The sequence below is a fragment of the Protomyctophum bolini genome, assembly GCF_963924005.1.
Source record: "Protomyctophum bolini genome assembly, chromosome: 24".
NCBI lineage: Eukaryota > Metazoa > Chordata > Actinopteri > Myctophiformes > Myctophidae > Protomyctophum > Protomyctophum bolini.
The window spans coordinates 16,683,180-16,700,204 of NC_137885.1; the positions used below are offsets into that span (position 1 = coordinate 16,683,180).

The 17,025-nt window shown below is 43.0% G+C and overlaps 1 protein-coding gene across 1 annotated transcript in view; it reads right to left on the reverse strand.

The window, feature by feature from the left end:
- Positions 1-1,146: 1,146 nt before the first annotated feature.
- Positions 1,147-17,025, reverse strand: part of LOC308311792 (zona pellucida sperm-binding protein 3-like) — a gene marked incomplete at both ends in the record, with an annotated part of 23,391 nt that continues 7,512 nt past the window's right edge. The window contains 12 exons of the mRNA XM_080758569.1: positions 1,147-1,256; positions 2,483-2,686; positions 4,873-5,067; positions 5,297-5,394; positions 6,249-6,340; positions 7,299-7,416; positions 8,337-8,508; positions 9,102-9,205; positions 10,229-10,347; positions 10,703-10,821; positions 11,147-11,249; positions 11,992-12,081. Coding sequence (XP_080614695.1) covers positions 1,147-1,256; positions 2,483-2,686; positions 4,873-5,067; positions 5,297-5,394; positions 6,249-6,340; positions 7,299-7,416; positions 8,337-8,508; positions 9,102-9,205; positions 10,229-10,347; positions 10,703-10,821; positions 11,147-11,249; positions 11,992-12,081 — 1,524 coding nt within the window. The remainder of the gene's footprint in view (positions 1,257-2,482; positions 2,687-4,872; positions 5,068-5,296; positions 5,395-6,248; positions 6,341-7,298; positions 7,417-8,336; positions 8,509-9,101; positions 9,206-10,228; positions 10,348-10,702; positions 10,822-11,146; positions 11,250-11,991; positions 12,082-17,025) is intronic.

The window sequence follows — 17,025 nt, forward strand, 5'->3', positions numbered from 1 at the left end:
TATTTGTTATCTGCCCGTGCGTGCGTGAGGACACACACACACACACACACACACACACACACACACACACACACACACACAGTGTATTGTTGCAATCCGTTGACACAATGCTGTACCTCCTCCAAATGTATATATCCCCATTTTACTCGTTATATCATTTTATGTTTTGACAATGCAAATTATGTTCTCTCATGCCAATAAAGCTCATTTAAATTGACATACGTCATATTATTCCAAACAGCCATTCTGCAGAATGCAGTGCTTTGACTGCAATGCTTATTGACAGCAATATACGTTTGTACTTTTAGTTGAGATTTTATATGGCGAAGCCCTGGACAGATTGCATACACTCTGCCAGTTGGCTGGTCACTCAAGCACAGTAATACCATGGTCAGTATTACGTACACCAGTTACTGGCAGTTTTGGCACTGTAGGCAGGTGCCAAGTGCTGCATGGAAAAGGAAATCAGTATCTCCATAAAACTTGCCACTGTATGGAAGCACAAAGTGCTCTAAAACCTCTTGGTAGATGGATGTGTTGACTCAGCACTTCATAAAACAGAGTGCATCAACAGCAGCAGAACACCGGTGGCCTCAATGGTAAGAGTTGAGGCCACCGATAAATGTTGCGAAAATAGCCAAACTAAGCTCACAATGCCTTGCACCCTGCCACTATGGACATTCTCGTTTAAAAACACACATGTTCTATAGCTGGCCTTTTACCATATGCACCCCACCCCCTTTTTTGTATCATGTGTTGCTGTGCTCTCCCATTTTATAGTTTCTGTATTTGTGAAAAACTTTGTGTATTTTTCTTCTGCTGTATAGGTTTTGTTTTATGCTGCAGCACTTTGGTCAACCTTGGTTGTTTTTAAATTAAAATTCCTTAAATTGAAACTTATTAATGTTTACTTATTAATGTGCAGATGGGAATAAGGAATGGAAGAATGAACACTGAAGACTTTACTGTGTATGTTATCATTCTTCACAGATTTATTAAGACAGACATAATAAAAAATATCACTGTTGGGCTATAGTCATGTACACACAGGGCTATAGTCATGTACACACAGGGCTATAGTCATGTACACACAGGGCTATAGTCATGTACACACAGGGCTATAGTCATGTACACACAGGGCTATAGTCATGTACACACAGCGAGTCCGCCGGTTTCAGCTCGCCTGCGGTGAAGGGCAGCACCCATAAAGACCAGCGCCACCACACCCAACACAGCAGCCACTCCACACAGCACCACTGTGGAGGAGCAGGAGAACACAATGTTATATAGGGGGTCTTCAGCGTTGTTTTAGGCCCCCCTATAGCTGAGAGAGAAACCCCACTACATAGTGCATACTCATTTTGTTGCGGATTATACCCAGTTAAATCCTCAATACTTCAACTTTGGTTCGGTACTGCTGCACTTCCATCTACACCACATCTATTTTTGAGTGGTGCAACCACTCCAAGGAACAGCAATGTCCGTGTTCACGTATGCCTGTGTTCACCTATGTGTGTCTGTGTTGGTTAATGAGCACCAGTATATGACTATGAGTACCAGTAGGGGCGCTGTTGTGCCAGAAACAGAGAGAGGGATATTAGTGCTGCACTGTTGCCTGCTAATGAGAGAGAGAGAGAGAGAGAGGTGGGCGGGGGGTGGGGGTTAGCCCATATGGACTTACATAAACAATTACAATAAACCGACATGACGGTTTGCAAACAATGATCAAGTGAATACCAAACTGACACTACTATGGTAATTTGACTGCACGCTGTCTGTATCAATGAACAGAGACCATATCACTCATGGTACCATGTACTGGACCCCTCTCACTGACCAAAACTTGCTCAGACAATGAGGAATTGTAAAACATATCACTTCCATGGGATTAGTTTTACCCAGGACAAAAGCTATAAGATCACAGGATATGAATAAAGTGAAGTTAACGCAGAGCACCCACTTGCTGTTTGCAGAAACTAACTCAAACTTTCCTTTTATACAGACAGTTTGATTTTATTTAATATTCAGACAAAATAATAAATCGTGCCGCTGCATGGTAAACACCTTCCCAGGCCGCCCCTGTAACTGGGCCTCGCAACACGCATTGGGCAGCAAGCCGCGAGCAAACTCACATTTCAAATTACATCGATTAACTGGTGATATAAACACAACTGACAAGTTTTAATATATCCAGACTTGACAGCAAAGGTTTGCTGGATCTGGGACCGGGGGGACATGTGTGCCTGCACTGTCAAGCTCGCAAATGCACAGCACGGATTTGCTATCCCAGTCCAGTACTAGGTTGATTTCTAGCGTTTTCTCTACCGGGGAATGCAAATTTCAGCAGTACATGCCGGGAAAACACTAGTAGGCTTGCCGTAAAATGTTTTTCACTATACTTGCTGCACTTTGGCCATTTAAAACGGGGTATATGATAGAGGTAGAAATCCCAGTATGGAGTCAGTGGAGTTGGTCAGTTTACCTGGAAGGGTCGGAGCAGCGTTCGTCTGGAGAAGAGTAGCTTGCTGTGGAGAAGCTTCAGAAAACGTCTCCTCCAGCACCACCTCAGTCACCACGTCCTCCTGCACCACCTGCACCACCATGGGTCCCCTCTCCATGTCCTCAAAGCGTAGGTTCTCCTGGACCACCATGGGCCCGAGTGAAACATCCCCTTCCCACTGCGAACCTGGACCCACAACACATTAGTAATTCTATTAATATGCTTGCTACCTAAACTGCTGTATGACGTACGGTGTTGTATTACCACAGCTACCGATAATTGCAGACGGTGTACAATGTGCCGAACCTAATCGTGCATTACACACATGCTTATATACTTTTATTACACTTAAGTCTTGATGAATATTTTTGTCTCTTGTTTTTTTCTTTGTTCATTAACGTATTACTGTGCTGATACAATGTGTGAGGGGAGCTGAACAGAAATGTGCTTTTCCCTTGTGTCCCTGTGTAACACACGATGTTAACGATTGATAGATTTAAGGTGCAAAAAAAAAGGACGGGGAGCAATTTGACATTTAATTGGATAACCAAGATATGAATTAAATAGCCCTACTGTAGAAATAAGCTATGCATAAGTATTAGTAAGGCTGGTTACCCTGATCACACTAATCCACCGTTTATAGAAAATCCCATGCGGTGAACGTTTGTGATTTGGCATTATAAAATAACGCAAAGAATATACAGAGCTAAATCAAAAGGCTATTTTCTGGTATTCACTACACTCATGGCTGCCTGGTGTGTTTTCAAATAAATGTAGTGGAGCAAAAATACAATATTTGCCTCTGAGATGTATAGTGGAGTACAACTCATCATCATCATAACCTTTATTTAAGCTCGGAGTACAATTGAGGGGCAGGCCCTCATTTTCAATGTACCCGAAATACAAAACACAAAATCAACAATATACAGCAATATCAAATATATGAATTGGAAAAGACAAAGCATTCAAAACTAAAATAACTATAGATAGACGAGAATTCATTAAAACTCATCATTTCCAGTAGGCTACTCAAAGTACTGGAAATTGGAAATACTCAAGTAAAGTTCAAATACCTCAGAATTGTACTTAAGTACAGTATTTAAGTAAATGTGCTTAGTTACTTTCTACCACTGGCATCCGACAATGATGGAATAGCTGTGTGGCTATGAAAGGCTACACTAGCGGTGACATTTAAAGGCTTCAAAATAACCAAACATCATGGTCAGTTGAACTGTCACCAAGTCGCAGTTGGGAGTGTTGCTCAAAAGCAAATGTTGTTTGGTACATATATAAAGCCCTTGTTGATGTCAAGCGTGAGAAAAATATAAAGGAAAAGGCTTGAGTAGAACTGGGAACTGGCTGACGGCAAGAATGTGCTTGTGAGAGATCAGGGGAGAAAATGGTGCAACAAAAAAACAAACATGATTGAGGATTCGCTGTGTCATCACTGTAAAACTTGAAGCCTCTTTTTTATTATATATATATTTTTAGCTTTTGTCGCTTGTCACGCAGTGACAAGTGTCAGGCGTCACTTTGCATCTTCATGTCACTGGCTTCCACTGAAATGGCTCGTAGCCTGTCACTTTGTCAGTGCCAACATGAACGCAGCGCGAATCAAAGTTGGCGCAGACCGTGTACAAAAAGATGTTTTCTTTCCCTCCCCAATACAGAAATACAAATAAGATTTAGTTTATTGTACAAAAAGTTAAAAATAAATGATTTAAGGAAGTGTAACTCAGAATAGTTTGTGAAGCTATTAATATGTTTTCCAGAGACAATTAAATGATCTTATCTGCATTATAAGTCTCCGGGGATACATTATCCTCGTGTACTTAATCAACTTAGTGGAATTACAGAGGGAAATGTTGCTGTACTGCCAGCCGGCAGCTTTATAAATTTATTGTTGTCTGGGTTACATGATACCTCTAGCAGGAATTATGAAACTGAATGATTGACTTTGTAAATGATTCTGAACCACATCAGCCCTAGGGGCCCTATTATAGCAATGTCATAGCAGGCCAACATCCAGTGAAAACTGGCGAAAACAAACATTGCAAAAATAGAACTTTAATTGAAAATAGGCTAACATTCTGCAAAATTAGAGTAGGCATAAATTTGCTATCACAGTACTTGGTTGATTTCTAGAGTTTTCACTACAGGGGAAAGAATATTACGGCAGTAGGACTACATTTCGGGGAAAATACTAAGAAGTTTGCCGTAAAATGTTTTTCACACAAATTTCCATACTTCCTGCACTTTGGCCATGTGAAAATGGGGTATATGATAGAGGTAGAAATCCCTTCAACCTGGGGGTCCTTGAAATGAAGGTTGAAAACCACTGTCTATGGAGTCAGTGGAGTTGGTCAGTTTACCTGGAAGGGTTGGAGCAGCGTTCGTCTGGAGAAGAGTAGCTTGCTGTGGAGAAGCTTCAGAAAACGTCTCCTCCAGCACCACCTCAGTCACCACGTCCTCCTGCACCACCATAGGTCCCCTCTCCATGTCCTCAAAGCGTAGGTTCTCCTGGACCACGATTGGTCCGAGAGAGACATCCCCTTCCCAATGAGAACCTGGACCCACAACAGAAATGACAAATAGGGCCTGGGCCGTGGCTCAGCGGTCCAGGCATGTTGGCTGGTAATCCAGTCTGGCAGTGTGCCATGGGTTCGACTCCCGATCCCGACGGCCTTTACGGCATGTCACCCCACCATCTCTCCCCCCCGTTTCCTGTCAGCCTACTGTCTATCCCTCCATAAAAAATATAAAATAAAAGGCGAAAGCCACAAAAAAAACACTAACCTGTGTGTTCAGCCACGCTTCTGGTAGCTCTGCGCTCGCTGCAGGATGACGTCTCACAACACGTGCACAGCTCATTGTCTCCACCTGATGCCACCCACCTGGCGACATCATCACCACCATCATACTTATTATTATGCATTTAAAACCAGTCTGACACATTGTATTGTGGGCCGGCTGTTGGGAACTCATCCAAACTATTAACTAATAGTATAACTTTAGTGTCCGTCTACGTGCAGGAGGAAGGAATATTCAGGACGAGGGATATCCAATTATCTTCTTTACTTGTCAGAATGGCAATGATTAATTATTGCAATCTTTTCACTGCACTCTAGCGTCGGTGCAGAGGAACGTAGGTCCACACCAAAGCCAGCGAGCGTCAAAATCACAATGAATGAACAAAAACTCAATCTCCCTCCACATACAGGTAACTTTCGTCCGGTAGCAAGGTGATATTACACGATGGATATAGGAGAATCACATATGCTGTAACAGTAACTATGAAGCTAAATAATAAGACAATATGAGGCATAAGGTATAACATACCACCTGTGTTACACTATCATTGTAAAGGAATACTTGACCTCAAAAAGTACTCACCCCATGAAGCCTTGAATTCATGGAGATTCTTTACTTTTTGTTCCTGAGGCAATAATTTTATATTTGCGGCATACACTACGATATAGTGGAAATATATAAAATATAAACTCCAAAACAACTCTCACTGTAATCACCGAGAGGCCTGCTGATGAGCCAGGATCAAAGAGAATGTTTTAAATATATAGTTTTGGTCTCGTTAGCTTGTAAACTAATTTAAATTAGTCAAAGAAATGTTGAGTTATTGGCTCCGGCAATGCGACAAAAAGAAAAGTCAGAGAAATCGAGGCTTCAGTGAGAATTGACAGGAAAACAGTATTCCTTTCATTTGAATATGTGAGCAACGTTACAGACCAACCTGTTGGCCTCTGTCAGAAATGAACAGGCTTTGTGTTCAGCGTCGATGGGGACAGACGTACTTGTCGCCTTCAGATGACAGATTATGTAGAGCTACGAACACACACACACACACACACACACACACACACACACACACAGAGAGATTGCAAAGATTCATGGACAATTTGTCACATATTGTCGCTGTCCAAGTTTTTACTTGTTCCACCACTAGGTGTCTGTCACAGTGTTATGCTGCGTTCACACTGGCAGATGCAAAAGACACAAAGATACACAGTGTTATTGGCAGCTTTGTAGCTGAAGTCGAAACCAGCTCAACTATTTTGTAGCTTTTTCAGCAGCTACAAACGTCGGGATTCGGATGCATCTTTGTATCTTCATGCATGTCGCTGGCTTCCATCGAAAATGAACGGTAGACAGACAAGTGCCTTTGCATCTGCCCATGCGAACACAGCGTTACAGTACTCATCGTTGTCCTGGGGTCCTGTTACAGTACTCACCGTTGTCCTGGGGTCCTGTTACAGTTCTCACTGTTGTCCTGGGGTCCTGTTACAGTACTCACCGTTGTCCTGGGGTCCTCTTACACTGGGGTCCTGTTACAGTACTGCATTACAGTACTCACCGTTGTCCTGGGGTCCTGTAAAGGCTCATACATAGTCTGGATTTTCGCTGGTGGGGTGACCACCGAACTACAACATGACGTCACAAGCCGCGGTGAAGAGCAAACCACCGCCACCGCTCCAGCCCTTCTCTGTTTTTACTCACCACCGCTCAACGTTATTTCAGCTCTGGTGGTCAGCTCACCACCGGAGCGGTGGTCACCTCACCACTGAAAATCAAGACTATGAATAGGCCTTTACAGTACTCACCGTTGTACTGGGGTCCTGTTACAGTACTCACCGTTGTCCTGGGGTCCTGTTACTCTGGGGTCCTGTTACAGTACTGCATTACAGTACTCACCGTTGTCCTGGGGTCCTGTTACACTGGGGTCCTGTTACAGTACTGCATTACAGTACTCACCGTTGTCCTGGGGTCCTGTTACAGTACTCACCGTTGTCCTGGGGTCCTGTGGGAACCTGAAGGTTTTCATCTGGAAGCGTAGTTTATCTTCCCGCGTCCTTGGCAAGAAGTAAGAGTTGGCCCCGGTGAGCTTAGCATCCATCAGACACCTTAATACAGGGCGAGAGGAAGAGAGATACGCGATCAATGTTCAACTTAACTACACTATCAGTCACCTCCACCGCACCTTGACATGTTCCACCAGAGCAATAATACAGTACATCTGACACAAATAGTGAGAGATGAACATCCTTCCAACAGATGTACAATGTATTGATCCGTCCTCCTATCTAGCCATCACTTCATTTATTTCAACTATGACTGGCAGTGTACTCGGTCTTAACCGCCCTATATACTTCGTCATACAACGGATGGCGAAAAAGAGACGATCTTGTAAGAGCTCTCAACGCGATGATGATGCAGTGAGCTTGTAGATCCGCCATTTCCACTATTTTCGATAACCTATGTTAACGCATTCCCTGCCGGCTATTAATTCTTCCACTTTGCCACCGTCTTTTCAGTGCTAGACCCTTACTTAAATGATCGGAATCAGATCGGGAGCAAAACACTTGATTGGGACATCCTTTATTATTCATATCATGATATTAGACTGGATATTTTCTGTGATTTGGTATATTGTACTATTGTAGTGTTCTATGAAAATATTAATATTGGATTTGAAGCACAAAATAGTGGAGTAAAAGTACAATATTTGCCTCCGAGATGGTAGTGGAGCTGAAGTAAAAGTGCTGGAAATTGGAAATCTTAAAGTAAAAACAAATCACACCCATGTGAACTGAGTGCTGCAACTTCTCTCTCTCTCTCTCACATTACTGTTCCTTGGAGTGGTTGCACAACTCAAAAATACCTTTATATATTTAATTTATATAGCGTCTTTCATGGACCCAAGGACGCTTTTCAAAATTAACCAACAAACAACTATATGCCATAAGTCTGAGAGAATAAGAGAGAGACGTCCCACTTAAGTAAATGATGCATTATGAACTGAGGCATGCATTGTTTTTGTCACCCGTGGTTGTTGATGAAGGAGTAGCTGGGCGTGAGGCTGGGGTCCAACGCCGCCACACAGCTCTCCACGTAGACCCTCAGAGGAACATGGTGGGCCTGAAGGACCGTGGCCTCCACATGCATCAGCTCGTTCAGGACGTACTCCTGGCTGTTCCTCTCCGACCGCCAGTCCTCTGGGGAAAAAACACCCGGAAGAAATACTTTACCAATACCTAGCCAATCCCTATTCTGGGGGAACAATGGGTCGTATAGATCTATAAGCTCAGCGCAGTGTTTCATGCAGCAATAACCTTTTGCCTATAGACTCTCAGACGCGGGTGTGAATTAATTTGATTCATTTAGATTAATTAATTCATGTCAAAGTTGCATGTAGCTGTACAGTGATGTAAGGTGTTCAATGTAACCGGAACCCTGCACGGGTGGTCATTCAAATGGGTCCCAGAAAAGTCGTATATGGGTCCCTCTAGTTCTTTTATAACTTTATGGCATATAACATTTTATGCCATAGAGTTATAAAATAACTAGAGTGGTAAAAGGCGCACACACACACACACACACACACACACACACACACAGCGGCCACTTTTTCGAGGGGGGCAAACGTTTCCCGTTACGCAGTCCACCTTCCGACGTCAAAGTCGGCGATTGTAGGATAGACCCCTGTGATGATGACCGCAGCCAGCACAGTTATATTATACTGTACATATCACAGGGGAAATTAAACCAAATCACCACGCAGTGTAAACACACACACACACACACACACCTGTCATGAGACGCAGGGAGAAGCGCAGCTCTTGTTGTGTCAGTTTGTGGGAGGCGTAGTCTCTCCAGGTGGGCTTCAGAACATCGCTGCTCACTAACTGCTTCCTGAGAGAGAGAGAGAGAGAGAGAGAGAGAGAGAGAGAGAGAGAGAGAGAGAACCACGGCGTTAAGAGGATAATGATATGCGCACCAGACAGGACGCCTCGCGGGAGGACACTCAGACTGCCTTTGGTCGCCGACTGACGAAACCTCTCATCTCCATATTAGGGCCGAACACAATTAGGAAAACATGCATTTCTGCCTTTCCTTCATCTGCCAACATAGAACCAGGACAATGAATAGTGTACTCTAGTCTACTGTAAATGCACACACTGAATAAAATGCTTTTCAAATGCTATGGTCCTCCCCCCACCCGACTACATGTCTCTCTAGCATAACATGAGCGTCTGAGTGACAGGTAGCAGGGGTTTGGAGTGTCGCAGATAAAGCTTGTCCTAGTATAGGACGTCAACACTGGAACGTTGACAGGCCCTCCGCTGGGTCTCGATGACGCACCCACAGCATGCCTCATTAGCGGCTTGTCACACGCTGGCGCGTTACACTAAGTAAACTGGGACTACGTTGTAACATCGGGTTGTTGTATATAGTTGAGAAGCAGTGGAACTAGGGATTAATGTTGATGGCTGGGTGCGGGTTGTCAAAATTGGACATGTACAGAACCCTGGCCGCATTCTGAGCTTGTAGATCAGCCATTTTGGGGGAATGTGCATACACAGGATAGGAACAATTTGATGGATTGATTGAACATTGTATTAACAGAGTGTAGAATGGGGATAAACCAGAAATAGCACTAAGACTTGTTTAAAATAAGGGTCCTCCATTTTCAATTTTCAAAAGAACATTTAAAGGCATAAAGATATACACTTCTATGCAACAAAAAAAGGAATTCATTATATACACAAGAGGCTTCAAGTGGTTAAAAAGAGCATCCCATTTATTATTAGTAGTATTTATTTCAATTAATCGCTTTGAATCATCACATTATGCGTCGATAATGTTAACCGTCTCACGATGTACGTATAATTACATCCCCAGATGGAACAGAATGTTTATGCGAGTGGTCTTTACCTGCGATAGTGGCACTCAATGACGACCTCAGCTGGGTTGGTTTTGACGATGGCGGTGTCATGGATGGGTGTGGGGGAGTACAGCAGGCGGAAGTTGTAGCTGAGGGTTTCTTCAGTCATCTGACGAACAGACCAATCAAAAGGACACATGCAAAAGATGTCAGTTCTATTCGTTAAACGAACTAACTTTCAGTCTCTATGGTTGTTTTAATGTTGGCCAATGACTCCACCACCACTACAAATAACGCGTGCACACACACACACACACACACACAATTTGGGAATTTTAAATGTCGGCATTTAGCAGATGCGTGTCGATGCAGAGAGACTAGTAGCCTGTAGTGCCTCAAGAAACTATAGGTAAACCAATACTCTAAACGACATAGGAAGCCACACTTTCGTACAGTCATAGTACTGTCACAGTCCTGTAGCTAAACCAATACTCTAAAGGACATAGGAAGCCACACTTGCGTACAGTCATAGTACTGCCACAGTCCTGTAGCTGGGCTCGGAACAGCAGAGTGTGTTGGGAGGAGTTCACAGCAGTGCAGTCTCCCAGGGTGAGGTCTGACGGCTCGATCAGCTGACCGTTGCCTGGACAACAACACGAACAAAGTTCTCACTCAGTGGTCAAAAGTACGTACTTACTTATGTAGATATGCACATGGCAGCGTGCTGAACTAGTTGGCTGTCCAATTAATTTTGTTTTATATGTTTTTGCTACAAGAGAGGTTTAAGTCAAGCACTTTGATACTTTGATGTTGTCGGTTTAAAGCCACAGCATTTTTAATGTAGTAATTTTCGAGCAACTACACAGACTAAAGACAATATTATAAATTCTTGTATAGGAAAATCAACATTGACATTTGAGCAAGAATTGTGCAGCACTATTCCTGATTGAATATTTCATCGCTCTTACCCAGAAAGTTCTGTTTGACCTCTACGGTGACCTCTGCTTCGCCACAGTGGACAGCCACGCTGTCGGCTGGCACTGGAACGCGCTGTTCAAACTCCACCCGTACCTAACGATCAAATACAACTGTTCAAACCTCACCAGCAACCTCACGGCAATTTGGAACACTAGACTTTTAATACTGGGTTGAATCTACAGTTGCAACATCCTCCATTGACAGCCCATTCATCCAAATAGTAAAGTCTGATCTGCTTGTATTAAACAACGTTAAACTCACCAACATTGCAGCTGTAAAGGGAAGCTTGAATTATCCTCTTTCAATCTTCAAAGCGTTTGTTTCATAAAAATCCACCGTAGAAATCTTATGAGCTAACTTGTTCAGTGGCTCCAACACTTAGAAACAGGTGGTACGGCTGTTCAGTGACAGAATTTCGGTGGTGTTGCACCGGAGGGTGTTGCAACTCTAGATCCAAACCAATATTAAAAAAATGTAAAAGGTGTTGCAAATTGTGGCCAGCAGTAGGCCAGTCAATCTAAGCTAAAAGGGGCGTGCAATTTTATGATCAGCCAAATAACATTAAAATTTATTAAACTCATTTTGGTTCATGTAAATTAAGGGGTTGAACGTTGGGGTAGCATGTGACATGTCAAACTAGGGGTTATTCATGACTCTGAACCCATTCCAAGCATCAGTTTTGCATGAAAAATACTCCTTGGGCTAAAAACGGCCATAGCCACTTGCACAAAATGTGATGGCCTCATCAATACGAAAATAGCTGTGACTCGTTGAGAGCTTGTATAGGTCTGCTGTTTTGATATTTTACAGCCCTGCCTCATTAACATTCTCTGACCTGTTGACCCGGTGCCGTGGGTTCTTCTGGGTCTCGTTCGGTGCTGCCCGGCAGAGGAGCCGACGACAGCTGTCCAGGATGGAGTGTGTCCTGCCGTTGATTAGTGGTAGGAAGAAGTACTCACGTTTATTAATTGAGTAAAAGTATCGCCATCAAAATGTACATTAAGCAACCAAAAGGAAAAGTACTAATTGTGCAGAATGTCCAGTTTCAAGTTTTCAAATGTATAAAAATCTTTTTTTGAAAATAGCAGATCTACAAGCCATTTTCAAATGGCCAAAGTGTAGGGTAGGGATGAAGTGGTTAATGTATGTTTTGTAATAATAATCAAAATCTACAGAGTAACTATAGTAGCTAAAGTTTTAAAATTATCGTAGTGGAGTAAAAGTACAATATTTGGATCCAAGATGTACTGTATAGTGGAGTAGAAGTAAATTTATTGGAATGTGGAAATACTGAAGTAAAATACCTCAAAATGTTACTTAAGCACAGTACAATTTGAGTAAATATACTTAGTTGCGTTACACCACTGCCCAGGATGTAGTGTGTCCTTCCATTGATCCAACTCATGAGATTGCAGTGTTGAAATATAACTACTCTTAACTTACTCTAGTATTTACTTACTTCATAGTACTTGTATTCCACTCCATCTCAGAGGTAAGTATTGTATACTGGACTCAGATTATTACTACAAAACATACAAAGTTTAGTTCATTTATTCAAAAATAGCAGCTCTAAAACCTCACAATGTGTCTCTTTGTGGCACATATTGTGAGCTTGTAGATCTGCTACATTGTGTTAATGTTAATGATGGTCTGTTACCTGAGCTGTTCCACTGAACTGTGACTGTGTTCCTGGATCTGTTTGTGGGATTGTGTTTGGTGATGACGACGTGCCAACGAAGAGAGACTCCCACCAGACCGCATGGACAAGCGCCACAAACCCAAATACAAGTATGACTCTGAGACCCATTGTTATGGTTTAAAGTACGATATGTCTGCTTACAGAGTTTGTTTTTTTGTGACTGAAGAAGTCACCAAGTCAAACCTTGGTTTCAACTCCAGCCCGCCCACTTTTAATTAGCTGATTGATGTGCAGCTGTGTGTGGTGACCTGATTTCCTGCTGGTCTGATCCTGATTCAAGCCTGCAGAGGTTGGGGAGAGTAGCCAAAAACTTTATTCAAGTAAAATTATTGTTACTTTATTATAATGATGACTCAGGTAGAACTAAGGCCTCACTCACACCTTTACAACAGACTGAATGCAACTGATTAGTTCCCACCTATGCAAACCTGGTTCATATACAAGCCAGCAGATATCCATAATCACAAGAAAAATAATATTGTTTTCATTATTTGTATATCTAATGCAACAATATTAATTGCAAAGCAGAAAATGACATAAATAGTAAATACACATTCAGAAGAATGCCTGTGTATTGTAAATTTACCTCTTGGACCCATATGGGTCCATTTGGTTCCACTTACTCTCTGAGTTAATTCTTGCTATAAACCTTAACAACACAAGGCAGGAAACTGCATGAATACCAAACATTCTCTGCATGTTTCATGCTAAACCTAAGGCATGTCCTAGAGAAAAATGAGCAACGTCTCTTTCACAAAGCAAAAACAAACATGACCCTAAACAAGCGGGCATTTTCTTTACTGCTCCCCTGAGAGGAATAAAACAGTCTATAATGTGGCTGCTATATAACGCACCAACACAGGCTGGTGAATAAAACAGTCTATAATGTGGCTGCTATATAACGCACCAACACAGGCTGGTGAATAAAACAGTCTATAATGTGGCTGCTATATAACGCACCAACACAGGCTGGTGAATAAAACAGTCTATAATGTGGCTGCTATATAACGCACCAACACAGGCTGGTGAATAAAACAGTCTATAATGTGGCTGCTATATAACGCACCAACACAGGCTGGTGAATAAAACAGTCTATAATGTGGCTGCTATATAACGCACCAACACAGGCTGGTGAATAAAACAGTCTATAATGTGGCTGCTATATAACGCACCAACACAGGCTGGTGAATAAAACAGTCTATAATGTGGCTGCTATATAACGCACCAACACAGGCTGGTGAATAAAACAGTCTATAATGTGACTGCTATATAACGCACCAACACAGGCTGGTGAATAAAACAGTCTATAATGTGGCTGCTATATAACGCACCAACACAGGCTGGTGAATAAAACAGTCTATAATGTGGCTGCTATATAACGCACCAACACAGGCTGGTGAATAAAACAGTCTATAATGTGACTGCTATATAACGCACCAACACAGGCTGGTGAATAAAACAGTCTATAATGTGGCTGCTATATAACGCACCAACACAGGCTGGTGAATAAAACAGTCTATAATGTGGCTGCTATATAACGCACCAACACAGGCTGGTGAATAAAACAGTCTATAATGTGGCTGCTATATAACGCACCAACACAGGCTGGTGAATAAAACAGTCTATAATGTGGCTGCTATATAACGCACCAACACAGGCTGGTGAATAAAACAGTCTATAATGTGACTGCTATATATAACGCACCAACACAGGCTGGTGGGGGTCAAACGGGCCGCGTCATAAAAGAAACCCAACAACGCTGATGTACAACCATGCTGACAAAATGTCAGCATCACCGAAATGCGTGGATGCTTGCATGCGCATGCGTGTGTGCGTGTGTGTGTGTGCGTGTGCATGTGCATGTGCGTGTGTGTGTGTGTGTGTATGTGTGTGTGCATGTGCGTGTGCGTGTGCGTGTGCGTGTGTGAGTGTGTGACGCATGTGACATGAGATAAAAGCCAGAGCCATGTCTTCATGGACCTGTGTCAACAGACCTCTCAGTCACGCACGGTTATAGGAATGGCATTTGGCCTGTTGAATTCTCCAATATCGGCATTTATAGAATCAGGCATGAATAGACTCATACGTGGCAAGAGGCCATTTACATGCTTGGACCTTTAAGTCTATGGTCTTAACCCATTTTAGGCGGGAACCCCTTTTGGTCTTAGCATTACGTTATGCTTTAGCTATTTTAGAAAAATACGGCTGACATAGAAACCTAGCTTTATCAGAAAACTGTCATTTTCAAACAGACATTTTTAGAATCTGATCTCAGGTCAGAATGGTCTTAAAGATCCAAGGAACACACACAAAACAGTAGAGTAATACGTAGAGCCTATAGAGAGCGTCGCAGTCCCGCCCCCCTCGAGAGACCCGGAAAATAAATCCCCGTTCATTTTCCTCATAGACTTTTCAGAAAGTATTTCTTTAAAGACGTTTACGCCGCGGACAAAGCCAACTCTTGTCGTGACAAATCAAGGCAACAAACACAATTTTCCGGGCTGAACAAATAATTAGAAAGAAGAAGAAAACGGCAGGTTACAACACTTTTTTTTGTTGTTTTTCTTCTTTGTAATTATTTGTTTGGTCCAAAATATTGTGTTTTTTGTCATGCTTTGTCACGACAAGAGTTGGCTTTGTATACGACGCTTATAAGGTCTTTAAAATAAATACGTTTTGAAATGTCTATGGGAGAAACGCATTGGGAATTATTTCCTGGGCCTGGCGTCGTCATGAAAGGGGGCGGGACTGCGGCGCTCTATTGTGCTCCTCCCGCCCAACACTCCCTGCATGCCGGAGTTCCGTATTTACAGCGGCGCATAACCTGCGCACCGCAGCCACGCTCGGTGCAGCCAGATTATAACATACTGTTGTGGACTCCCGTGCTCCGTTCGCAGAGTCACTTCTCCAACGCTGACAGATAGTGATGTTGAGAGACAGTGAGCATGTGTAGGCTACACCGCGAGGGTCAGACCATGGTGACCAGAAACATGTTGAATAACAGGAAGTGGGCCTCAGCTCCCCCGTGGGTTGATGAAACCCAACACGCTAACCTTCCTCCTCCGCTGTCCTGCGGCGCGTCGCTTCGAGTGCTCAGTGGCAACGTGGGCATTCTCTCTCTCTCTCACACACACACACACACACACACACACACCTGTCCACCTCGCTTGAACACTGTCCACCTGGTGGCTCTGTCCTATGAAGGCACGTTAGGTGAAACATTAAAGTTTCTTTTGTTTTATTGTTTTTCCAAAAAAATCCAGAAATAGCAGGTCTAAATGCACGCGGGCGAAAGAGTAGTCTATGACAAAAAGAAAGTCTAAAGATTTTGAAGAATGGGGGACAATTATTGGTCTTATGTGATCAAACAGCAAGCTGACCCATGTGACATTTGCCCCCCACCCCACCCCCAACACTTTCATTATTTATGTTCCCGGGGGGACGTATACGTTGCACATGTGCGCGCTCTACGTCTCAGCAGCACCTTGCTTCATGTTCATAATTTATGTTAACACTGACCGGCCGAACCAGAGGTCTACCAGCAGTGATTTAATGCTGTGAGGTAAATCACAAGGAGGGACAGAGAGAGAGAGAGAGAGAGAGGGAGAGGCGAATGTTTAATAACACGCTCAGGATTTTGCAGGTGCAAACCACTCGCCCAATGTGAATGAGTTCAGTATAGCCTATATCGTGTCATACCTCATATCTCAACCTCATATGTTGCTACCTTTCAGGATTCAAATTCAAAAGTAGCAAAAGTAGCAGATCTACAAGTGCAAGTGCCATTGCTATAAACGTTACTAAAGATGTGTACACCTGCATACTGATAGCGTATGCGTGTGTAATGTTACAGGTGCAGGTATAGAAATACGATCATTTTCAGCTTGCCTCATCCTTGAATGTTGTAGAAAAACACGGCCTATGTGTATACCATAGAAGATAAAGGGAAAACGGCAGCAGTGAATTACACGTCCTTTGCTTTTTTTCTGAAACTGGTGATACGTGTCCTTCAATGAATGGTGTCGGGCAGGGTATTCGTTCAAAACACAACAACCTCTCGTGCATCGAGGTGCTGGACAGCGGCAGTTCCGAAGGAGAGCAAGGTGTACACACACACACACACACACACACACACACACACACACACACACACACACACACACACACACA